The sequence below is a fragment of the Chelonia mydas genome, chromosome 10 (assembly GCF_015237465.2).
Source record: "Chelonia mydas isolate rCheMyd1 chromosome 10, rCheMyd1.pri.v2, whole genome shotgun sequence".
In the NCBI taxonomy this organism is placed as follows: Eukaryota; Metazoa; Chordata; order Testudines; family Cheloniidae; genus Chelonia; species Chelonia mydas.
The window spans coordinates 17032716-17059524 of NC_051250.2; the positions used below are offsets into that span (position 1 = coordinate 17032716).

At 44.5% G+C, this 26809-nt stretch overlaps 1 protein-coding gene across 1 annotated transcript in view; it reads left to right on the top strand.

Moving 5' to 3' along the window:
• PDILT (protein disulfide isomerase like, testis expressed) overlaps positions 1–26809 on the top strand; it is a 36900-nt gene that overhangs the window by 4681 nt on the left and 5410 nt on the right. The window contains exons 2-9 of the mRNA XM_007064386.4: positions 8980–9186; positions 12430–12563; positions 15120–15257; positions 15877–15987; positions 17198–17323; positions 20162–20359; positions 21455–21575; positions 25825–26006. Coding sequence (XP_007064448.3) covers positions 8980–9186; positions 12430–12563; positions 15120–15257; positions 15877–15987; positions 17198–17323; positions 20162–20359; positions 21455–21575; positions 25825–26006 — 1217 coding nt within the window. The remainder of the gene's footprint in view (positions 1–8979; positions 9187–12429; positions 12564–15119; positions 15258–15876; positions 15988–17197; positions 17324–20161; positions 20360–21454; positions 21576–25824; positions 26007–26809) is intronic.

Here is a 26809-nt window from a genome sequence, read left to right on the forward strand (position 1 = left end):
GTTAAATAATTATGAATGGTTTTGTCCTTTCCTGTAAAGCTCTAACCTGGAGAGGACAGTGACATTAGCATGGGGTCAGCAGCAATTTTAATATTACCTAATTCTTATGCAGTGCTTTTCCTCAGTAGATCTTCAAGTACTTTACAAAGGAGGTCAGGATAATTATCCCCACTTTGCAGACAGGGAAACTGAAGCAGAGAGAGGTGAAAAGCTTGTTCAGGTTACCCAGCAGGCCAGTAGCCAAGCTGGGAATAGAACCCAAGAGTTCTGAGGCCCAGTCAGTGCTTCAGCCACTAGGCCATACAGCCTCCCTTTTGGGTTTTCCTGAATATGTAACTTGCAGAGTTAAACAGTTCTGCCAATGACAGATGTTGGCTGAGGGATTATGTGTTAGACTTCTGGCACAGGGGTGTTATATCTGAATCTACATATAGGGTGACCAGATGTCCAGATTTTATAGGAACGGTCCTGATATTTGGTTTTTTTTCCTTATATAGGCGCTCCCCCCCCCCCCCCGCACCCCCATCCCGATTTTTCACACTTGCTATCAGGTCACCCTATCTATATAGTACTGTGTGCCAGGGCGTGCTAGAGGCATGCGTGGAATTCACAGCATATTCTGGGGGAAACTGATGCTTCAAGAGCCTGTCTCCATGGATACCCTAGCTTGGAGACACCGGCGGGCCGTGGAGAGGCAGGAGTCCTTTGGCTGGCCTAGAGGAGAACTATTCTTATATTAGGAAGTTGGTGGGGTACGTGAATAGCTGCTCTCCTGCCTCTAAGACAAGCCAGTTGGTAGGTTTGTTTCCATTGCATTCTGGCAGAGCTCCAGAAACAGTAGCTGCCCCACTTAGGCTATATAGCAGGGGTGGGCAAACTTTTTGGGCCGAGGGCCACAACTGGGTGGGGAAATTATATGCAGGGCTGGGGCAGGGGGTTGGGGTGCAGGAGGGAGTGCAGGGTGTGGGAGGGGGTGCAGTGCGCAGGAACGGGCTCAGGTCAAGGGATTGGGGCAGAGGAGGGGTGTGGGGTGTATGAGGAGGCTCAGGGCAGGGGGTTGGGGTGCAGGGGGGGTGCGGCAGGGGGCTCAGGGAAGGGGGTTGGGGTGCAGGAAGGGTGCGAGGTGCAGGCAGGGGGCTCAGGGCAGGGGGTTGGGGTGCAGGAGGGGTGCAAGGTGCAGGCAGGGGGCTTAGGGCAGGGAGTTGGGGGGCAGGGTGCAGGAGGGGTTCGCGCTCTGGCCCGGTGCCGCTTACTAAAGCAGCTCCAGGGTGGCAGCAGCGCACACCGGGGCCAGGGCAGGCTCCCTGCCTGCCTGCCCTGGCCCCACACTGCGCCGCTCCAGGAAGTGGCTGGCACCACATCCCTGCGCAGCCCCTGGAGGAGCGGGGGGCACAAGGGTCTGCGCGCTGCCCTTGCCATGCCTCCAGGTACCTCCCCCGAAGCTCCCATTGGCTGCAGTTCCCCATTCCCGGCCATTAGGAGTTGCGGGGGGCAGTGCCTGGAGGCAAGGACAACGCACGGAGCCCTCTGCCCCCCCTCCCCAGGGGCCGCAGGGACATGGTGCCGGCCGCTTCTGAGAGTGGTGCGGGGCCTGAGGCACCATGGGGGGCAATCCCACGGGCCGGATCCAAAGCCCTGATGGGCCGGATCCAGTCCACGGGCCGTAGTTTGCCCACCCCTGCTATATAGGCTTCTTTACACAGGACGGTTATATCAGTCAAGCAAAGGTGTGAATTTAAACCAGTGTGATAATACCAGTATAATTCCCCACATGGACACTCTTATTCCAGGTTACCTGTTCAGTGGATAAACAGAAATTGTTTCCAAGTACTTTCAGTCTAGCACATTATAAGGGTTCTACATTCAGTTGGCAGGAAAGAAATGTAACAAGTTAATGGCATTCCTTAGGCTCTGGGAACAGATGAACAACAAATACAGTGACTGCCATTAAAAAAAAAAAGTCAACGAATACCGTACAGTTGCCAGATTATTTTTCCTTTGATTATTTATTTTTCCTACGATTTAGTCATAGAGGTCACGGCAGTCACGGATTCCGAGACTTTACCAGACCTCTATGACTTCTACGCTTCAGGAGATGGAGGCGGGACCGTGCACCCCTGCCCTGCTACTGGTGCTGGCTAGAACCAGGACCCTGCAACCCTAGCCCCACGGCTTCTGCCAGGGGCTTCAGCTGAGGACAGGCACTCCTGCCTGGTGGCTTCCACCAGGAGCTTCAGCCGGGGCTGTGAGCCCTAGCTCTATGGTGTCCTGGGCTTGGTGGGGGTTGCAGCCACAGCTATGCATCTCAGCCCTGCAGCTTCCGCCAGGGGCTGCAGCCAGAGCTGTGCGTCCTAGCCCTGCAGCATTCTGGGCTTGGCAGGGGCTGCAGCCTAGGCCGCACACCCCCCTCGCAGCTTCCCAGGACCATGCACCCTCCCCCCGTGGCTGTGGCTTGGTAGGGGCTGCAGTGGAGACTGGACACCCTTGTCCTGCAGCTGTGGCCAGCTCCAGAGCGGGGGCTGTGTGTCCACCGTGGCTGTGCCCCCCGCTGCGGCTGCTGGAGCTGGGGCTGTGCCCCCTGCCATGGTGGGGAGCTCGGCCTGTCAGTTCCCCGCCTCCCCCATGGGACTCATTCCTCCCCCTTACATAGCCCTACCCCCCGTCCCCCCCGGTTAGTTTTAGTAAAGTCATGGACAGTTCACGGGCTCCATGAATTTTTATGACTTTTACTAAAAATAACTGTGACAGAATCTTAGCCTTAACAATGACCTACATGGTCATATTTTAATCACATAACATCACAGTTGTATTATCCCAATTTAGTACAGAAACTGACCCAAGAGATTATGGGCCACGTTTTGCATCACTGAAGTCAGGGGGAGTTTTCCCATTGATCTCAATGTCAGTAGGACCAGGCTTTAAATGACTTGCTCAAGTTCACAAGAAAGTTTGCAGCAGAGACAGGATTAAAACAAAGCCCTTCTGACTTCCAGGCCCCCTCAAGAGTTTTCTACAGGGAAAATTATATGTCTGCGGAGAAACTGAGTAAGCAGCCTACACGCTGAAAGATGAAGCGTGGGCCTGCTGAGCTTCTGGCACGGTCAGCTAGGAAATCAGTACTTAGCCTAACAGGAAGCAGGCTCACGGCTACTACAGTAATCACCAGGATCATCAATAAAGACTGCAGAATGAAACTGGAGGCAGATGACAATTAGGTAAAGATGGAGACAACTGCTGTGCTTCCATGTAGACTCATTTGAAGGATGCTGTAGGGCCATTAAATACACTATTTTTGTACTGGCTAATCTCATCCCTAATGATCACATTTCAATAGATCTTAGGCTAATAAGGTGCTTTCTTTAAAAAAAATCAGTGGCTCATTCGTGATGTCTCTGTGTTTAAGAAGGCTGGCCTGATGAGCCTCAAGAGCTCTCGGTTCAACTCCCAATTCCATCGTAAGCTTTCTATGTGACTTTGGGCATGGTATTCTCCGTGCTTCAGAGCCCCATCTATAAAATAGGGACAATAGTATTTCTCCCTCTTACTGTTTGTCCATCTTATTTATTCAGGATATAAACTCTTCAGGGCAGGGCCTATGTCTCACTAAGTGTTTGTACTCACTTAGCACAATAGGGCCTTCATAACAGTTGGGCCCTTCAGGTGCTCCTGGAATACAAATCCAGAAATCATAGGGGCAAGCAAAAATCCAACTTTTACACAGATTGATTCAAAATCAGTTTCCCTCTCAGTTAATCAGATTTTACTTTCATGACATCTGCAGTGTCATAAGCATACTAGTTCTCCAGTTGAGTTTGCCTAGGAAAACAACATTTACAAGACTCGAATTGATAATGTAGAAAAGCAGGAATTAAATACTTATTTTTTTAACAAACAATAACCAAAAATGTTCAGGCCTTTTCTGTACATTGGAAAGAAGCAAAAACCAGGCAAAACACAACAAACAAACAACCGCCCCCAAACCGCGCATGTGTGTGTATGATTTGCTCTAAAGATGGAGGTACTGCAGAAATCTCCATGTTCTTACCCTCGCTCCTAAAGCGACAGAAGCTTTGGAAATCAGCTGAACCGGTAAGAAGAGAGATCACTGTCCTTCTTTGCAGGCACTTTCCTCACACAAAGAAATGATTCATAACATTGCATAAGCATGTGAATGGTTCCCCTTCATAAAAATAAACAATTTAAAAGTCACTCATTGCTGCTTGATTTTTACTGAAAGTCAGAAAGAATGAGACTAGCAACATGAAAAGAGAACAGCAGGACAATAAAAGGAATAGCAAGAGGAAAAGAGATTCTTTTAACAACTGTATCTTTATGTCCTATTGTTTCCTCTTCCTGTACCTGAACTAAGCAACCTGAATTGTCTTCAGCTTCAGATGCTGGATATTTTATTTCTGCTGTCTGCTGTGCCCATGCTCAATTTGTCACAATCCACTTGCACTAATAAGATTCAGGTCCATTTTAAAAGATCATCAGAAGAACTCCTCACAAACCAGTGATGAGACTGGGTGAGTGGAAATTTAGTGATGATCGAAGGAGACAAGTCAGTAAAAGTCAATCCTTTAAAATCCCCAAATACTGATTTTTAAAATAAAGTATTGACCTTTAGCTGAAGACCACCCCCTACCAAATAAAATCTAATTATTGGTCTGATGACATTTTAAAGATCATTCATTTTCTGACAGCTGTGTTTGATTCAATAAGTTGATAAGCAATAGAGATGGTATCTGTAGTGTAGTTACCAGTCTTGTCACCCCAAACAGAAGTTTTTCAATGGTGACCTTTGCCAACCCTGTCTTAAGCTCCATTCCAACAGACTGGCTGTCCAACTGCATCTACCCCTGTGTTCTGCACATGTCCTAATCCCATTGACGTTGGAATCGGTGTAGTTGTTCTAGCCTGGGGCTATGTCTACGCTACATCTTATGTCGGCAGAATTTATGTTGCTCAGGGGTGTAAATAATCCACCCCGTGAGCGACATAGTTACACTGACCTAAGCGCCGGTGTGCACAGCACTATGTCGGTGGGAGAGTATCAAAAATTTGGTTAAAAGTTAAATTTAAAAGCATTTTCTTCCTTAATTTAAGCATTAAAGCCTCAATTCAGCAAAGAACTTAAGCATGTGCTTTTCTTGAGGTCAGAGGGACTACTCGCATGCTTAGTACTTATAACTGTATTGCTTTTCTGTTTCTTTTTCCAACAGTGCCCTATTAAGCTAGACCGATACATTCATACAGGAAATTCTAACAACCTAGTAAAAAAAAACCGAGGCGTACTTGTGGCACCTTAGAGACTAGCAAATTTATTTGGGCATAAGCTTTTGTGGGCTAAAACCCACTTCATTGGATGCATGCAATGGAAAATACAGTAGGAAGATATATATACACAGAGAACATGAAACAATGGGTGTTGCCATACCAACTGTAGAGAGACTAATCAATTAAGGTGGGCTGTTATTAGCAGGAGAAAAAACTTTTGTAGTGATAATCAGGGTGGCCCATTTCAAACAGTTGACAAGAAGGTGTGAGTAACAGCAGGGGGAAAATTAGCATGGGGAAATAGTTTTTACTTTGTGTAATGACCCATCCACTCCTAGTCTTTATTCAAGCCTAATTTAATGGTGTCCAACTGGCTCCATGTCTACCACAGTTTGTGTTACTAAAAATGCAGTAATTTTCTCTGTGCCTATTTTAAAGCATAACCTACCTGTGCTTGGCAAACATTGCCTCATAGGATCTAAAGTTTTTTATAATTTGGATTTGCCATTTATGTACATGGTAGGTCAGATTTGCTATCAAATACTTTTCTTTACAGTAATTTACAACTAGAATATAACAAATGTGCTTGGATTGGCACTCTACATACAAAGTTTAATCTGGAGGGCAAATACTTTACAACGTTTGTGTGCATGTGGGGGGGGGGGGAAGATTGATAGGACCATTTTTATAGTTAGCAAAGAGAGAGCAACTAAAGTTAGAATTTTCTTATAGATTTTATCCTCCTATAAAGCCAAAATTACTTTATTTGATGAAACTGTAACTTTACAGGTAATTAAATCACAGTTTGATCCAGTGATGCTTTCAGCCTGATTTATTTTATGTAGAGAAGTCCCTTCCATCGAGAAAGTTCTGTGGCATTCACCACCATGGTATCCTAGGTCCCACTAACTTTTTTTTTCCTAACAAGAATTTCAGTTAGCATATTAGCACCTGGAGCAGCTGCTCTGATGCATGGGCTTGTAACAGCTTCTGAATCGCTGAGCTAAAAATAGTTTACATGAGAAACAAGCTAGTAGAATCTAACAGGTTAATGTTTTGAGAAAATAAAATTGTAAGTCAGCATTTTTAACAAAACCCATAAACCAGGGGTGGGCAAACTACGGCCTGCAGGCTGGATCAGGCCTGCCAGCTGTTTTAATCAGCCTTCCAATTCCCCCTGGGGAGCGGGGTCTGGGGCTTGCACCACTCCGGCACTCCAGCCAGGGAGCAGGGTACGGTGCCGCTCCACACAGCTCACGGAAGCAGCAGCATGGCCCCCTTCCAGCTCCTATGCGTAGGGGAAGCCAGGGGGCTCTGCTCTGCGTGCTGCCCCCACCCCAAGTGCTGCCCCCAGAGTTCCCATTGGCTGGGAACTGCAGCCAATGGGAGCTGCAGAGGTGGTGCCTGCGGACAGGGCAGCGCGCAGAGCCACCTGGCCACGCTTCCATGTAGGAGCCAGAGAAAGGACATGCCGCTGCTTCTGGAGCCACTTGAGGTAAGCGCCACCCGGAGCCTGCACCCCTGACCCCCTCCCACGCCCCAACCCCCAGCCCTGATTCCCTTCCCACCCTCCAAACCCCTCGATCCCAGCCCAGAGCACCCTCCTGCACCCCAAACCCCTCACCCCAACCCCACCCCAGAGCCCACACCCCCAGCCAGAGCCCTCACCCCCTCTGGCACCCCAAGCCCCAGCCCTGATCCCCCTCCCACCCTCCGAACCCCTCAGTCCCAGCCTGGGGCTCCCTCCTATACCCCAAACTCCTCATCCCCAGCCCCACCCTAGAGCCCGCACCCCCAGCCAGTGCCCTCACCCCCTCTGGCACCCCAACCCCCATTTTGTGAACATTCATGGCCCACCATACAATTTCTATTCCCAGATATGGCCCTCGGGCCAAAAAGTTTGCCCAACCTTGCCATAAACTCACTGGGTGAAAACCTGACCCTATTGAAGTCAATGGCAAAGTTTTAATTGATTTTGGTGGATGTCACCCAATATTTTCTGTTACAACTCAGAAGGAGCCAGCAATGTTGACCTGTCTGATTCTTACACTTCTAGGAGATCTTATAAACTCACTTAGAAAACTATTGTTAAAAAGAAGAATGAAATCAGCACATGCACACTCCCAACAAAGCCAATTCCAGACTGACCCTGGGAGGAAGGTAGGTGGTATCACATTCCTTTTACACTTGGGAGAACCAAGATACACAGAAATTAATGGCCTGATGCATCTTCCATTTGCACCAACAGAAACGCCAACTTACTTCCGTGAGACTTAAGCATATGTTTAAAGTTAAGCACATACTTTAATATTTTGCTGAATGACAGGACTAAGGTAACACAGCATGTAAGTAGGATTAAAATCCAGGAGTACTAGCTCTGCCTTTCCTGAGCTCCATTAGATCACATAAAACCAAGTAACCAGACCCTCAGCTGACAAACTGCTTTGTTGCCATTGCTTCCAAAGCTTTCCTATCTGAGTCCTTACTGCACTGAATCCACGTACAGCTCAAATAACTAATAATAAAAAGAGGCTGCTGGGTATTACTATTCATGATCCTGATTGTACTGGTTAGATGGAGGAATGATTTATGGTGGGGACTCAGAATGATGACGATGATGATGAATCATGCAGGGAAATGTAACTGATCACTGAGCTAGATTAAACGTTTTATCTGCCATTCATTTATGAGAGCTCTAATGAAAATGATCACTCACTTTTTGGTACTATTATATAAGGTAGTGTCTTGATTAGGAAAATTGTAGACACTTATTTGTTTCCAGTACTATGGTAGTACAAAAGACGTTAGATTAAAAAAAACAGTCGTGCCATTGGACTTACAGTTTGTCTTATAAATAACCAAGACTATTTGGATTTTTTTCATCTGTCCCTGTTTGAAAGGTGTATTGATAAAACTAAAATGTTTCTGTCAGGGATTGAAAGGAAATCAGTATTTCAAGTTTTCACTCCCCTCGTTAGGTTAAATAGTAAAGCAAGCCAAATGAGGTGATAACATATCTCAGTTTTATCAGTAGAAAGTTAAACTAACTTGCTTTTAAAAGTGCTTTCCACAAGTTGCAAAACTGGAGAACTCTTAGCATTGATCCAATACATACCTTTGAGTTCAAAGCAACTAGATACAGGCAATTCATTTCTTGTCCCTTCTCCATAATAACACAACATACACCTGCAGAGTGCTGACTAGAACCTGCTTCCCACAGCTCCAACACACACAAACTGTGTTATAAGAACCTGTGTTGGTGCGAGCTGTTGGGTACTCAGCAGCTTTGAAAATCAGTTGACTTAAGTGACTTTATATGAATGAAATGACCCTACCCATAGGCTCCCATTTTTAAAAATCTGGCCAGAATATTCAGTCACAGCTGACTCCATTTTGTTCCCCCCCCCACACATAATTAGCCCCCCATCATAGCTTTTAAATGACATTTCTTGCTACACATGCACAGGTACAAACACAAAAATACATATAAACATGAAGAGATTGATCATTCATAATGAACAAAATAGATCAAAAAGGTCTCTCCTGTTTTAGGCTCATTGGATGGGATAGGTTCCCGTTGACTTGTGTCTCATCAACAGCCCTGTTTATCCCTTTAAAATATTGTCCGACTTAATGGCTTTGATTTTGAGACTTAACACTCATGACTACATGATTGGTTTTCTCTTTGTTGATCCCTTTCAGACATTTCTTTATCTGGACCATCTCAGACTCTGGCTGAAGAATTTGCGAAAGCTGCAGGACAGTTTAAAAAAGAAGCTCCTGGTATCAGATTTGGCAAAGTTGATGTCACAGAGCAAAAAGATATGAAAAAAGAATTTAACATTCAAGAGTTTCCTACTGTGAAATTCTTTGTGGATGGTGATAGGAAAAATCCTATAGATTGCAAAGGTAAACTGTTGTTTGGATTGATTGAAGTGCATAATATCCATTGTGTTACAGATGGAAAAGACTTATTACATTATTGACCGGACAGAATATCATGCTTAGACAGAGAATGTATTAGATAGTAAAGGGATTCTGCCCCTGACATTATATGTATATTTAGCTAGATAGGCAGAGATATCTGTGTGTAGTTGTGTGCATTTAATAAAGACAAACTAGGATTTGAACTTGCCTTCCAAAGTTAGGATTTAAATGCTCTTCTCTGACCAGCAATGCAGTTAGCAGCCAAATTCTCTGCTGGCATAACTCCCTTGACTACAGTGAACTACCATGCATGCCCACTGACTACAATAAGCCTGAATACAATGGAGTTACACCTGCACAGAATTTGGCCCAATTGCTTCTTCTTTTGCATCTGTACCACCCACAGGATTCCCAGTACAAATTCCATGCACAGTATGAGGACAGCATAAACAGCAGAGGTCTGCACTGTGGTTTGGAGAGGATTGTTTTAACAACGTGTGTGTGTGTGTGTGTGTGTGTGTGTGTGTGTGTGTGTGTGTGTGTGTGTGTACTGTTCTCTGATTCTATAACCTAAGAAGGAATTTTGAAGCTGGCAAATTACCCACCCGAGGGAGCTCACATAAGGCCTAGTAATGCAATGGAATCATTTTAAAGATTGCATGGAAAGTACATTAAGACATATTAAACAGACTACAGCATTTGGCCTATGCATTACCTAGTTCAGAATATGCACAATCCCTGGAAATCCAGACTTGATTAGAGCTTTTGCTTCATTAAAAATAGATACAAATAATATTCTCTCTTTTTGCCTACATCTCTTTCTAATTGTGCACACTGGTTAAAATGTTTTCTTGAAGCTCAGAAGTAAGTAGCCTGGGCAGGGGCATGGTTTTTGGAGTCTGAAGAGAAGTAGAGGGGCCAAGATTTTTTAAAAACAGGAGCCTAAACTTTGGCTCCTAAACCCACTTTTAGGCACATGAATAAGTGGCCCAATTTTCAGAGCTGCTGAGCCCCCTCTCGCTCTCAAAGACTTCAGTGGAGCTGCTGTGTTCTCAGTACTTATATTCCTTCTTGTGTATCAAAATTTTTTTACTGAGTTCCAGTCGTTATACCTGTGTAAACAGGAGGGCCTGCACAGGTGTCACTGAAGGCATGATTTGCCCACTGAACTTTTATTAGTGGTAATGATGCATGAGAATGAAAGAATCCAGCCTAGGTCTTTGGTCAAGTCTGTAGGGCTGGCAAGAAACCACGGGTTAGCTTGCAAACTCATTTGATGTGTATGGTACTGAGAGACAGTGAACAAGGAGCCTGATAATGCCAGAACAGAGCTGCCCTTTCAGCGTTACCTATAAATGAGCTGCAAAGAGTTAATATATTTAGACTCTTGTGAAAGTGGGCAGTAATGTAAAAATACCTGATAAAGAATTTACAAATTATCTACAGCACACAACGCCAATAATTACTAATTGGTTGACTGGCAAGTCATTTATTTACAACGATGAGCGAGCATAGTACTGAAAAATCAAACAAGTGCTCTCACTGATAGGGTATAGCTGTTTGAAGTATTCAGAGTGGCCAGATGTGAATGTACTATAGCTATCCAATGAGTTATTTACCAGAGGAAATGTTTAACCCTTAAATACAAAACAAATGCCTTTGGGTTGGCACTGACAGACAAAGTTTAAAACAAGAAAGTTCATTGAAATATTTGGTGAAAGGAGGGATTTTTTTTAAATGGTCATCACGACAGCTGATAAACAGAGCCAAATCCTAGTCTTAATGAAATCAATAAGCTATTTACTTCAGTGAGACCAGGATTTGGCCCAAATATACTAAGTACAAGGCCATTTCGGGCAAACCAAGACAATGATTAATCCGATGACAGATTTGCTGAGGTTTGTATGGCTGATTTAACAACAGATTAGCTGTAAGAGCTTGGATCTGCATGTAGACAAGTGTTCGAATGCCATGCAGCCACTAGGTACTGTTCTGCCACTTTTTCATTTCAGGCCTGTGTTCTTCAGGACAAAAAGAGCCTGCCATGCTTTTAAAAAATAGTTTTTGGAATCAGATGCAGTGAGTGATGCAGGAAAATGTCTTTGTGGCAATCAACTGAATAGGCCTGCCCGGAATATTAATCTGGTTAAATTAACAAGACGCACAGTTTCAGGGTCTGCATGTTTGATCAGCTGTTTGTAATATGTAGGATGACTACACCATAGCACAGTACATACAGGCTGACACGATATCAGTGCTCTTTTTCATATATGATTCTGATTCACGCCTTGCTGGACCCCTCTGCGCCTCTTCTTAAATAAGGTTATACTGAAAAAGATAAAGGGGCATTGTTTTCGGCTGGGATCTTCAGCTCCCTAATCCCCTTTGAGCCTTTAGCAGTCATGTTTCTAAACTTTTTTTTTGCAAACATGAGGGATAAAAACTTTCTTTTTAAATGAAAGCTGAGATTCTTGACCAAAGGAGCTGGGGATTTAAGGGGAAAAAATAATCATATATCATAATATTTGTGACAAAATTGTGAGAGCTGGCAACGCGTAGTTCTGTAGCTAAAAGCTGGGAGCACCCAGAATTAAAGGACTTGACCATTTGGATCTTAATTCTTACCTGTAAACCAAAAAAGCTGAGCTCTAATATTGAAGAAGCATTTTAATATGCCTCAGCACCTATCACATCTCTTCTGCTATGCAAGAGGTACAAATCTAACACCTACTTTAACTCAATAGATAGCTCAATAAACTGTGGAATTGGTTTGAAGTGTTGTCGGATTACACCACAGGTTGATATTTCTGTATAGCTCATGGGTGCCTTGCAGTCACATGGCTGCCACATGAATCTTTGTGCTCTGTGCTTTCCGACTTGTTTGAGAGCCCTGGCCTCAAAACACCCATAAAATCTGTGATTGAACAGTTAATTGGCAACATGCCCAATTGTTGTTTGTAGAGAACCCAGAAAGTACAATGACGACTCACAAACATTGCACTGTGATACCCTGAACCTGTTCAGGGGATTGGAATCTGGATTTGAATTTCAGTGCTTAAGTCCAGCTTTAATTATCCAATAGCTGAGGGTTCAGGGGTGCATGGAGTTCAAATGAACTTAGACTCAACAACCTTGTGTACTTCTTGTCATCTTGGTTGTTCAGAAAACTGATGCCTTTTTGTAATTTTCTTTGACAGTCCTTTTAATTCTTTCCTTGCTCCAAAGGAGTCAGAGAGGCCTCTGCATTTATTACCTGGCTGAGAAGACGAATAGGACCCAGCACTGTAGTTATCAACAGCACTGACCAAGCTGAAGCTATCATCAACTCTGAAGATTTGGCAGTAATTGGCTTTTTTAAGGTAATTCAATGGAAAGTCAAAGGCCATTTTGCCTGTGACCTGGACTCACATTTTTTGCCATTGTCACCAAGGACCATATTTCCAAAGATGCCTAAAGTTGGCCTCAGAAACTGGGCCTACCGTTTTCTTAGGGTTTTTGTTTGTTTGTTTTTTGCCATGCACTTATTCCTGTATACATTTTTACACTTGCAAATACTTGGGTTTATGTAGGGCCAGATTGTAGCTGTAAAGCCTCACTCCCATGGTATTTTCTCCGTCTTCAGTCTCAGTAGGAGTGCCTGACGGTAATCCAGGAGCAGTGCTGGTACAGCCCATGCCAAAGCAGCTCTTGCTATGTCCTGGGAGAGCGCTCCCTGCGGAACATCCCAGCACTACTGGCTGATGTAGAACAGGGCAATAGACTTGCCATCATTCCACCCCCTTCTCTTTTCCCTTTGGAGAGGCTTATAGCATTGTTGGTGCTACCCATGAACAGGCCTGGTGCTCCTCTTGGGCCAGGCTTGTGACTGCACCAGGTGCTCAAGCAGGGCTAGGCACATTCTAATCTCAGGTAGAGAACCAGCCGCCTAATTAACTGATTTTCATGCAAAGGTCTGAGTTCTTGCACTTGTAAAACCATAGACATGAACAACTATGAGCCCAATTTTTGAGGCATTAGTGAAAAATTGACTCTTATCATTTAGTTTTGCTGAAAACCAGCAAATATAATCTATTGCAGTGGGATACATTTTTGGTTGAACAACTTCATTTAAAGAAAGGAAATGTCTCAGGGTGCTTGGAATCAGATTACTGTGAAGTTCTCACAAACTGCAGATTTTAGCTGCTGACCGCTGGAAAATCTGCTATCGTGATTTCCTAGTTCAGAATTAATAAAATATTATACCGCACATGGGCCAAATACTGCACTCTTTACTCAGGCAAACTGCCACTGGTTTCAAGGACTGAAGAAAGACTGAAGGACTTAGGGATAAAAAATATTAAGCACTATGCACCCTTACAAAGTAAATCTTCAGCGTGACACTGTAAAAGTTGCGGTGGTATGCAATGTAAAGCCAGGAGAACAGTATTGAATTTTCTTACTTTTCCATGGTACCCTCTATACCTTTAATATAATTAAATCTGTATTAATATTTTTTCTAACTAAGCTGGTATTTATTCTTCTGTCTGTCCAGGTATTTTGAACTCACTTATCACCATGGTGTCTGAGCACATTCTTAATCTTATCAAGCCTAAAGTGCTATTACTATAATGTGCTCTAATGGATACTCCAACTTTTATTGATGGGGCAACTTGTTGGGGCAAGTGAAGTATGTTGCTGCCATAGGGGGAGAGGCAGGGTATTCATTGAAAGGAATGGGCCAGAAGTGAAAATGCTCACCCTAACTAGAGTTTTGCTCCCCAAGTAGCCCCTCTGAAATCATTCATGAACTAAGGTGCAACTCACAAAAGGACTCACAATCCATCCCAATATAATTGTGTTACTGGACTGAGCTGATATATAGTGCCTGCAGACTTCTTTGATTGGAATTTGTGAATCCATTTGGAGAATGAAATGGCTATAGATTATCATCAGCATGCACTAGGGCATGTCAGAAATACAGCAGGTGGAAGCCAAAAGAATAAAGCACTGCCAAAAGAAATAAAGAGCCGGATTTGGCCTTCTATTAGTCACAGATCGCTCACCGAATGCAACTGCCAGAATGTGTCGGAAGGTCTCAGCATATAAATTACTATTCATTTAGCATGAGATAATTGTCTAATTAAATGGAAGCTGCAGGAACTGTTGCCTTTCATCATTGTTATTTACTATTAATTGGGGGCTGACAGCATGCTGACTATCCTACAGACTTAGGAGACAAGGTTTCTGCCTTGAAAAGCCTCCTATCTAAGCATCAGACATAGGCAAAACAATTCAGACACGTCAATAGGTAGGTCCTCAATCAAGTAGAGACTCTTCCTTTCTGATCTCTGGCACAGAAGGGATTCTCTTTGTGAGACTCTCACTGTTTCTGTGTGGAAGGGGTGAAGAAGTGTGTCTGGGGCTGCCATGACACCTTTCCCACTTGGACAGTCCCTCCCAAGGCCAGGACTTGCCTGGAGCAATGGTGGACCAGAGGAATAGGCAGGTCCATGTTGAATGGGGCAGGATAGGAGTTGAGATCAGGGAATCAGGGAGATCAGGGGGGAGGGATAGCTCAGTGGGGGGAGGGATAGCTCAGTGGTTTGAGCATTGGCCTGCTAAACCCAGGGTTGTGAGTTCAATCTTGAGGGGGCCATTTAGGGATCTGGGGCAAAAATTGGGGATTGGTCCTGCTTTGAGCAGGGGGTTGGACTAGATGACCTCCTGAGGTCCCTTCCAACTCTGATATTCTGTGTGATTCTGTGTGAATGCCACATCAGCCCAGCAGACACTATCTGGAAAAGGTCATGCATCCAGGCCTGCTAGTGTGGGTGTTTACTCCCTTCCACGCACCTCAGAGGTCTGCTCCTAACTCCCATCCATCCCAGCACCGTACAGGGTGCCGGTGATTATAAATCACGGCTTTTGTTCTACAGGAACGTCACGGCGGAGCAGTGGAAGTTTTCTATGAGACTGCCAGAGACGTGCCAGAGCTGCCTTTCGGGGTGACAGTCAGCGAGGAGGTTTTTGTGAGCTATGGTATCCGAGAGAACACCATTGCTGTGTTCAAGAAGGTGGGAATGGGTGCACGATGGAAACCTGGTGCCTGCATTCTGGCTTCTGAAGCCATATTTAGTCACCTAAAGAGAAGTGGCTCAATTTTCAAATTCACTGAGCACTGACAACTTCTGCCGGACTGACGGACTGTTGTGGATGCTCAGTGCTTCTGTAGCACATCACTTTTGGCAAGGGATCTTTTTCCTTTTCCCCAAATGGCACTCGGAAGAAGCGCTCTACAAACAAAATGACAACTACAAAACTATACAGAAGTAACATTGACAATTAGGCTACAAAACAAACCAGACCAAGAAATTGTCAAAGCGAAGGTTCACTTGCTATTTCATGAGGCTTAGGCACTGAAAGCGTCTTGTATTATAATGTAGAGTGCATACACAGTGTATTAGGATTATTGGCATGTAGTAAATTTAAAATGTCAGCTTTATCTTGCCACTGAGCTGCAACCATGTTACTAACCTCGCGGTGCCATTTATTATAGAAGAGTTATGAAATGTTAGTTGCTACTGACAAGAAAAAGTAAATTTGAAAACAACATGTTTAATTAATGACAGCATGCTTGCTACAGTCGAGGATAAAGATGGCTGCTCTAAAAACTTTGCTTTATTATTACTCAAGGGAAAACCTGTACATAATGAAGTGTCTGAAGATGGCAAGCAGAACAAAGTGGATCTTACCAGATTAATTAAAACTTTTACCATGGATTTGGTCACCGAGTATAATCTTGAGGTATGTTCACTTTATGGAATCAAACAGAGCTAAAGCAGAGGGAATTCCTGTGAAAAATCATCATCTCTTTAATACGTTGCTCTTAGGCTATTGGAATTCCAGGACCAGCACGGGGCTATGTTGAGCTGGTCAAAGAAGCTAGTCAGAATTTAGAGTGGGAATCCAGTTTACTTAGCTGTTCTGTTTACCATACATGTTTCCCGTACACCATATGGTTCCACTCCAAGTGACTTCTATGTTAGATTAATAAAAGCAGCAACGGAAGAACAAATGTAAAATCTCGTTGAGAGAACCCTGTGTGTGTCACACCTAACAGCTGATCTCAAACTGGCTTGCAGCACTGACCACTCCAGCAGATGCACAGAGGGACTCATGCAGAAAACTGTCATAACGGTTATACAGCCACCTACACCAGAACAGCACATGTTTTATAGAGCTATAATCCCACTGTAAGACATTTTCCTCCAGTTTTGAGAGCACAGTAAAAATATCCCTCAATATTCCCCTATTGACTTCTTTTCTGGAGAACTCAGACTATGAAACTCCATCATGGTGCAGTTCTATCATCTGTTAAACCACACAGGAAAGCCTTATTTGAAATTGCAGCCTCGTTCAACAAAAGCGGATCTATTCTGAATTGATGGCCAATCTTTTATTCATTCCTGCTGACCATCACTACTGACCAGACAAACACATCTACTAGCTCTAAGGACTCACCCTACCAGTTTTGTAAATAGCTGAAAACAGGATCAGACAGTTGTAAAGGTCACTATCGTATTTCAAATCTCAGGCTAAGAATGGCTATGCAGCTGCCAAGTGTTTGGTTGCTTTTCAGTGAGCTGATCCTAATAGTCTTTATCGACGACACTATATTTTACTTAGAGAACTACAGCAGCATTAATTCTGTGCCTGGTGTCATACAGGAGGTCATACTAGAGGACCATAATGGTCCATTCTGGTCTTAATCTATGAATAATGCTGAGGTTTTCCTTGAGCAGGAAACCCACTTAGCAGCTGCTGATCTTCTCTCACTTTACGTTCTTTAAAACAATGCAAAATCCCAGGGTTATGGAAATGATAGGGAACTATATGAGTCTTGCAAAGTAAAATATGCAAAACCAGTTAACTGAATGGCATTGATACTTTGAGCATGTGATTCACTGTTCTGCTTCCAGAGAGTGGAGCAGATGTTGAGTCTTTTGTTTTGCAGACATCTGTGAAGATTTTTGATGTCCCTGTTGAAACTCACATCCTGCTGTTCACCCCTAAGAACTCAGAAACATTCAACAAGACTTATGAAGATTACGAGTCTGCTGCTGTGGAATTTAGAGGAAAGGTTTGTGATGCATTTTACTTTAGAGTCCTGCTTTGCAAATGCCAGATGTCAAAGATCAGTTGAAAAACACCCTCCAATGTTACTGATTGGAATATATTGCTGTCAGTTTGCCTGCTATCAAACCGCTTCCAATAGTTCTCAGAACCATTTTTCTGGCATGGGTCCTTAAGCAAAATGGTCTGGGGAAATAAAATTAGAAGTAAACCCAAAGGGAAAGTGATGCTTTAAAAATATGATTCTAACTGTGTCATGCACAACAAACCTATTTCTGACCATTCCTATCAAGCCTATTTCTGATCTTACATATGCCCCTTACTAAGCCCTGGTCTACACTAGGACTTTAGGTCAAATTTAGCAGCGTTAAATTGATGTAAACCTGCACCTGTCCACACGATGAAGCCCTTTATTTCGACTTAAAGGGCTCTTAAAATCGATTTCCTTACTCCACCCCTGACAAGTGGATTAGCGCTTAAATCGGCCTTGCTGGGTCGAATTTGGGGTACTGTGGACACAATTCGACGGTACTGGCCTCCAGGAGCTATCCCAGAGTGCTCCATTGTGACTGCTCTGGACAGCACTCTCAACTCAGATGCACGATTGTCTGCCGTTGCTCTGACGCAGGGAGGGGCGACTGATGACATGGCTTACAGGGTTGGCTTACAGGGAGTTAAAATCAAGAAAGGGGGTGGCTTTACATTAAGGAGTATTTCAGGCAGGACTTCACGGAGGGTTCCAATAAGAAATGGTGCACCTAAGTTATTGTTCTTATTGGAACAAGCAGGTTGGTCTGGCCTCTGATTGATACATGGCTAGATTTACCTCGCTGCACCTTCTCTGTGAGTGACTGCAGTGTGACCTAGAGGAATGAGTCCCCTAGACGGGGGGCAGGGGTGGGAGGTTGCAAATGAGTACAAAACAAATCTGGTCTATTTCTTCTTTTGATACACTCCATCTATCTTTTACATCTTTGGCTGGCAGCAGATGGTGCAGAAGGACTGCATGCCATCCACATCTCATGGCTGCTCGGCAGAAGACGGTGCAGTAGGACTGCTAGCAATCCGTATCGCCTGCCTGCTCACCATAAGATGGTTCAATAGGACTGACTGCAGGACTAAAGAGAATGACCTGATCAAGTCACTCCAAATTTAGTCCCTGCGCCCATGTCTGCCCAGGCGCTCCTGATCGACCTCACAGAGGTGACCAGGAGCACCTCGGGCATGACAATGACAGCTACCAGTCCTACTGTACCGTCTGCTTCCATAAGGCAATGGGTTGCTGCTGCTGTGTAGCAATGCAGTACCACGTCTGCCAGCACCCAGGAGACATACGGTGACGGTGAGCTGAGCGGGCTCCATGCTTACCATGGTATGGCGTCTGTACAGGTAACCCAGGAAAAAAGGCGCAAAACGATCGTCTACCCTTTCTTTCACGGAGGGAGGGAGGGAAGGGGGGCCTGACGACATGTACCCAGAACCACCCGCGACAATGTTTTAGCCCCATCAGGCATTGGGATCTCAACCCAGAAATCCAATGGGCAGCGGAGACTGCGGGAACTGTGGGATAGCTATCCACAGTGCAACGCTCCGGAAGTCGACGCTTGCCTCGGTACTGTGGAAGCACTCCGCCGAGTTAATGCACTTCATGCACTTAGAGCATTTTCTGTGGGGGGACACACACTCGAATATATAAAACCGATTTCTAAAAAACCAACTTCTATAAATTCGACCTAATTTCGTAGTGTAGACATACCCTAAGAGGAACTTCCAGCCATGAAACGTTTAGCAGTGCTTGTGTAGGCTCAGCTTCTAGTCTATTATGTCACCTGGAAATGCCATTCTGGGAATTTCAACAAGTTGCTGTTGGCCACAGTTGAAACCAGCAGTTCTACCTTACCTGGTTTTGCAAAGAATCTATAGGACACTGTTTCATGCAGCAAAGTGTGTGTGTGTGTGTGTGTGCGTGTGTGTGTAGCAAAGGAGAGGGAGTTTAAGTAAAAAACAGCACTTTCTAGTAGTCTCCACTGTCAGTTATTCAATTTTGCTGCTATTGCTCCAAACACACTAAGTGCTACAGAATGAGAATTCATCTGGTAGTAAAACCACCAACAATCATTTTACTTTACTATTGGTAAAGACACCTGGATTATAAATATTTCAGATTTTTGTACTATTAAGTTTTGTCATGTAATGCAGGGCTATGAGAACTTACCAGTGCAAGAAGCATAGCTTTGATTGTGTGGGAGAGAGCAATATAATTTACCAGACTGAGAAATAAATCTAAATATTAGTGTCCTGCAGCTCTGTGTAGTTTAGCAGTATCAAGTAGGTTCGGTAAAAGCCCAAACATACTTGGTTTAGAACGTTGTTACTATCTCAGAGCTGGGGCACAGAAAAGTTTACAAAACTGCTGGGTGAATCACACTCAGTATATGGTTTTTCAGAGTTCCAGTGGCAGATAGGCCTGGATCCTAACAATGCCAAGTTTTGGAGGTTCATTTCTGGATCTAAATTTCAAATCTGGCCTGTATTCCTATGGATTAAGCCAAAGCCCTTGGACTGAATTCCCAAACATAGGGTGAAATTTCATATCCAAACTCATCTTCAGATTCAGTAGCTTTTAACTGAGTTTCATGTCCAGACTCTAATTTCTTTTAACCTGAAATTCAAAGTGAAAGATGGAGCTGGTTGATGCAGGTCCTTGTGGACGAATCCAAAAGATGTTGATTTGTGTGAACAACTGCACAGCTATTTCTCAGGTAATAGACCTTCTGCTTTTAGGGTATAATGCAATGCTATGCAGCTGGATATCCGTCTAGCATGCTGCTGTTTTCCTTTCCAGATAATGTTCATCTTGGTGGACACGAATGAAACCAGAAATGGGCGCGTTTTTGAGTATTTTCGCATTACTGAGGTCGACGTCCCTGCGGTGCGAATCTTAAACCTGACAAGTGACGCAAAGTACAAAATGCCTGCAGATGAGGTGACTGTGGAGAATCTAAGAAGCTTCTGTCACAGCTACCTAGATGGGAAAGCAAAGGTATGCCTCTCTGAAGAGACAGAATCAGAGGTCCATTTGACGCCAGTTGAAGATTCGAGCACATTTGCAAAAATAAAGTGAAAATGTCATTTAAATTCATAATCTACCACCTGTACTAGCCTGGTTCTGATTTTACAAGCTTGTTCTTGTTGCTGTCATTGCTCCATTTTCAGCGCATACTGGTCTACTCCCTTATTTTGGATAACGGAGACGGACCACAGGATTTTGCCAGTGACTCTCTGTGTGAATTTAGGCAAGTCGCTTATGGCCTGAATTTTAAAGGTGATGAAAACCTCTAAATTTCATTAAATTTCAACTGGCATTTAGAGTGAACAACTCTGAAAATAAGGCCATGAAACCTCTCTGAGCTTTATTTTCCCCATCTGTACAATAGGGATAATAATATTTGCCTGCACCATTGGCGTGATATGAGGCTTCATTAATACCTGAGAGCTTTGAGATTGCATGAAGATGCTACAGAGATCCTGATAGTTTCTATAAAAGTGCAATGAATTATATGATCTTGCAATTGTCGTGAGTGAACGTGGATTTCCTTACTTTTGTGACTCCTTATAATCCTTTTCACTACAATTATTTCCTGCTGGATCACTCCCTATTCTCATTAGAATAGCTTGTCATCACAATGAGGTATCAGAACATTCATGTCACATACGTTCCAAGACAGATACACTGTAAACTGTATTGCGTTTTCAATGTTCTGAAGCTTGATTTACCTTCATATTTAACAGCTTCCATCAAGAGGAAGGAAGGAACCATGTGGAGGGGATGGAGAAATCTAGGCAGTGGCATTCACCCCTGTTATACAGCCACTTCACTCCTCTTCCACAATAAACAAGCTCTATAGCTCTCTAGCTTTTGACTGTTATTCAGCCAGGTTTTGTAGGACGACTGGATCGTGTAGGTTCAAGTAACCTATTTATGGTTTGACGTGACTCACAATATTTTAAAAAGCTAGGTATAGTAAGTAAGGGCATTGGCTGAGTATTGTCCAGTTGGACTCACTTTAACCTGAACCAGAATACGGCTTCCTGATATCCCCTTCACTTTCATATTCCTGTTTCTCTTTCTGATTAGCCACATGTACCTAGTGAAGAAATTCCAGAGGACTGGGACAAGAATCCTGTTAAGGTGCTTGTTGGAAAGAACTTCAACAGGGTCGCCTTTAATAAGACCAAGAATGTGTTTGTAATGTTCTGTGAGTATCATTCTAGATTGTTTTAACATGATCACTTTGATGTGAAAATGCAAATGCATTTGTTCTGTGTCAAACAAAGCACTATACATTACATAATTAATATACCGTTGCTGTCTGCTCAAAGCATTATAGGAAGATTTGTGCCATATCATAAGGAAACAGTGTGCTTCATGTACTGACTTAAGATTGCTCTGTACAGGGATCCCTAAAGCGAGTGGTGAGCTGGAGCCGGTTCGCACCGGTTCGCTAGAACCGGTTGTTAAATTTAGAAGCCCTTTTAGAATCGGTTGTCCCGTGAGGACATAATCTACCCCACCCCCGTGAGGGAAAACCGGTTCTAAAAGGGCTTCTAAATTTAACAACCAGCCAAAAGTGGTGCCTTAGGTGCTGACTCCGTGGGTGCTCTGGGGCTGGAGCACCCCTGGGGAAAATTTGATGGGTGCAGAGCACCTACCGGCAGCTTCACACCCAGCCCCACCACACCCCGTGCCTGGCCCCAGCTCACCTCACCTCCGCTCCGCCTCTGCCTCCTCCACTGAACGCACCGCCCTGCTCTGCTTCTCTGACCCCCACCCCGGCTTCCCAAGAATCGGCTGTTCACGCGGGAAGCCTGGGAGGGCTGAGAAGCAGGCGGTGGCTTCGCGCTCAGGCCCAGGGAGGCGGAGGCGGAGCGGAGGTGAGCTCGGGCGGGGGGGGGGGGGGGCAAGGAGGGCCACTTGCGCCGCAGCAGGTAATCCGGGGGGCACGCAGGGGAACCGCTCCCTGCCCCAGCTCACCTCTGCCTCCCTGGGCCTGAGTGCGAAGCCGCCGCTCGCTTCTCAGCCCTCCCAGGCTTCCCACACGAACAGCTGATTCGCAGGAAGCCAAGGGAGGGGGCGGAGCATTCAGGGGAGGGGGAGGCGGCGGAGCGGAGGTGAGGTGAGCTGGGGCTGGGCGCGGGGTGGGGCGGGGAGCTGTGGGTGGGTGCTCTTCACCCACCAAATTTTCCCCGTGGGGGCTCTGGCCCCGGAGCACCCACGGAGTTGGCGCCTAAGACACTTCTGATGTGATCAGTGGGGGCAGCGGCCGCTCCCCCTGCTCCGCCCTAGCTATGCTATCCCGCCTCTAGGAGCCAGAGGGACCTGCTGGATGCTTCCTGGGAGCTGCCCCAGGTAAGCACTGCTGGGTCTCCCCACCTCGCCCCCCTGCAGGTCCCTCTAGCTCTTAGGGGCGGGGTGGGCACCCACTACGGTGGCCCATGAGACCCTTCTGCCCAGTTCTGGGGGCAGTGAGGGGACAGGGGAAGGGGGTGGATGGGGCAGGGGTCCAGGCGGGGGTGTCAAGGAACGCGGGGGGTTGGATGGGGCAGGAGTTCCCAGGGTGCGGGGGTGGGCCACGACCCCCTCGTGGGGTGAGGAGGGAACTGGTTGTTAAGATTTTGGCAGCTCATCACTGCCTAAAGCCAGTACTTTCCAAGGCGCTGTGAAATCTTGATGAAAGACAAAGCTATCTTGGCATTTTATTGCACAATGTAACATTCAAATGTGCCATAGTATAGGAACTAGACTGTGTCCTATAGACACATCCCATGGCAAGTGGAGGACATCTTACTGTGATGTTCTAGGGGTGCCCCAGAAAAGGAGCCACAGTTCCTTTGCTGCTCCCCTTACCTCTGAGAGGAAGTCACTTCCTGCTGACCTAAATAGCAGGAGATCACTCTCCCTTCCCACAACCAGCAGAGCAGCTCTGCCTATTTCCCACCTCCCCATCCCCCTGCTCCAGGGTGGGAATAGCAGGTGCAGAGTCACTCTGTGCACCCAGATCCACAATCCAAGTAACCCATGAGCTCTTACTTCCCCTTGTGCCTCTGCACAGGTGCATAACCCAAAACCAAACCTAGCCCTATAATGCCAATGTTAGGCTTTCCTAAAATGTGGGCAAGTTTCCAAGCTTGCTGGTATTCTGATGAACACCACGGGAACAAGGTGGGCCTCAGGGAAACAAATACCACAGAAAATGCCAGGTAACAATGAACATGAAGAAAGATGTGCATGTACTCAGGTTATCACCACACTTTTGAGGTACAGTTTGTAAGAAGGATGGTGAAGAAACCTGCATTGGTGCAGCCTCGTTTTCCTTTCAGTTGCCTCCACATGAAACAAGATACCCAATCCAATCCCCTAACAGTCTTGCTCCTGCTGCTGACCCTCTCTGAACCTTGGACCTTTTGACCTAATCTGAGCCATAGAACTATTTTTCACAATTATTTTTATTTTTCCAAGGTGACAGGGAGGGGAAGGGTAGTATTTGGACTTCTAAGCAATCAAATCATCTCCCACAGAAAAATTCCCATGGACATACTAATAACTGAATCTTGATAATAATCTTCTTATATGGTTAGGATCCCAAAGCTGGCTGCAAACTATCGGTAGGGTCCCCTTCATACGTTGCTGAATTACAGCAGCACCAGAGAGGAAGGTGGAAAATGTTTAAGGGCCCAAGACTACACCACTCAGGTTTAGGAAAGAAAAGTGATGAATACCTTTCTGGGTTGAAAATGCATGGGAATTTAGGGGGGCAGAATTGCATGAGCAAATTGGAACTTGACCAGGACAACCATATCTGCACAAAATGTTCAGGACCCCAGTTTTACATTTCAACTGAGATGTTTGCTTATTTCATTAAAGAAACCACATGCAAGGAACTACAGTTCCAACACCACTGAAGTTCCAACACTCTACCAGAGACTAGTACTATCCTGGAACTGCATAATCCATCACCTCTGATGCACTGGCTTTCCTTATCATTTTTGTGTGTACTTGACATTTTGCTGTTTCAAGAGATACTTTGTAACAAGGACTGCATTGTTGAACTGATGAAAGATTTATTTGGGTTGACAGTCTTGGTCAACCATGGAATCCTCTCTAGAGAAGTCATGTGATGATTTGCTAGGACTTTGTGTGTTTATTTTTATTATGAAGGATTTAATTCTGTACTATTATGATCAGCAGTTTTGCTATATGCAAATGTATTCAAGAGATGTTTGGCAATTGCTGTTGGTGTAGCGCATGAAATGAGGGAGAGGTGAATGGTTTTCAAATAAAAATAGAGATAAGCCAAAAAATGAAGCCTTGAATCCAAACCCCTGTGAGTTTCATGGTTTCAAAGTCAACACTTGGAACTAGATCATTTAGATTGTTTTGGATCTGAAGCTGAAAGGGCCCTTCAGATTCCATTTCTAATGCAAGCAAAGTCAACCCTTGCTGATGACAGGTTTCAGAGTAGCAGCCGTGTTAGTCTGTATCCGCAAAAGTGAGCTGTAGCTCACGAAAGCTTATGCTCAAATAAATTTGTTAGTCTGTAAGGTGCCTTGCTGATGGAAATTTTACACAATCAGCTAATCTTGCAAGGTTTCTGCCATTCTAGATGGAGGTTCAGAAGAGTTAAGATAACTTCCCTCCTTTCTATTTCTGTAACATTTTAGCTTGCTTATTCCCTTCTTGGTTGCACCCAAGATCTGAAATGGAAGTGCCAAAATGATGATGTTTCTGGCCTGACTGATGCAGAAACAACAGGAAGTTCATGAGAAAGCCATTTCTCTGAAGATTTAATACCGGATTCTGCAGGCTCAGAGATGCCTCTGCCATTCTGAGTGCTTATTCTGATCCTTCTCCCTCTCTCTCCCCATACCTTAAGAAGAGAGGGGCCCAACCTGAAAATCTTGATCTGGAATTTGAATCTTTCACCCCCAAAATGTGGGGTATTCAAATCTGGGGTGAAATCCTAGGCACACTAAAGTCAATAATAAAACTACCATTGATCTCAGTGGGGCCAGGTATTCACTTCTGGAGTTTTGGTTTGGTATAGTCTAGAGAAAAGGGTCAGTCACACAAAGCAGATCCATATTTGGATTATGGCTATAACCAGTCTCCCTTCTAAATTCAGGATAGTAAAGCATTGCTATGTAACACGGATGGAGATGCTGGGACCTACTTGAGCCACAAGGCTTCCTGCCACCCAAAAGTAGTACCAGAAGAGAAGGTATTTGTTAGGCAACAACTTCTGGTTTTTACTCAGATTTTGCTCAGTTGTTACTCTGACAAATTCCTACTGACTTTGTTGTGCTTTTTGATTTGCCCCATTGTTTCTATAAGTGGGTAATGCCCATTTCAGCTCTGGCACCTATCCATTTTCTGTATTCCCGTGAAAGCAGTGGAGTAAGTTCATAGGTTTAATTTGTGAACATCTATTTTTGTTTTTCAAATTACAGATGCACCTTGGTCCCATGATTGTAGGAAACTCTTACCAATTTGGGATGAGCTGGGCAAGAAATATGAAAATCATGAAAATATAGTAATTGCCAAAATAGACTTCACAGCAAATGACATCCAGTTAGTTATGCTAGACCGCTATCCATTCTTTAGATTCTTTCCTGTTGGATCCAATAACCAGGTGAGACACATTCAATGTGTGTGTGTGCACATCAGAATGAGTGAGCATGTGAGAAGGGTGCCATGAAAGCGAGAATAAAAACATTGGTCCTCATCTATTCACACATTTCTTATGGAGCAAGATGTACTCACTTCTGCCAGGAATCTGAGTTTAAACTAACTAAAGGGCAAAATATTTGCCTACAGCCCTCACAAGTATCAGGTTCTAGTATGAGACCATATTAGACTTTTAACAGACCTGGACTGATGAAGTTGATACAGCCATAGTCTCTGGTGACTTGAGTCAATCCCTGTGCTGTCCTAGGTTCCAGTGGTCCTGGACTTTCAGGGGTGTTTGCAGATCCCTAACCTCTAAAAAACCTACAGCCATGATCCGGTGCTAGCCTCTGAGAATGGATTCTGCAGGGGCTTCTTGGTGTAACTCTCATTTTAAAAAAACCCCAAATTCAGGACTTATGCACCTCAGTGCTTTGTTCATGTTACCTGTTTGAATTGTTTCTATAGCAGTTTGGCTTATGAAAACATGTTTACATTGTCTTAGCGGCCATGTCCGCTGAGCTTTTCAGAAACTCTTTGCCAGAAACGCTTTGCCAATATCACACACCATAGTAGCAGCAAATTCAAGTGCCTCTTAATAAAAAAACAAAGAGCTGTTGCTATTGCTGATTATCTCTAGAATATGCTATGTAATGTACCATCATGTTGCATAATGCTCTGAAAGTATTACTGCAAGAAAGGACAGAAGAAATAGAAATATATTAACCACATAGTCATAATCCTCCATCCACACGGATAATTTAATTG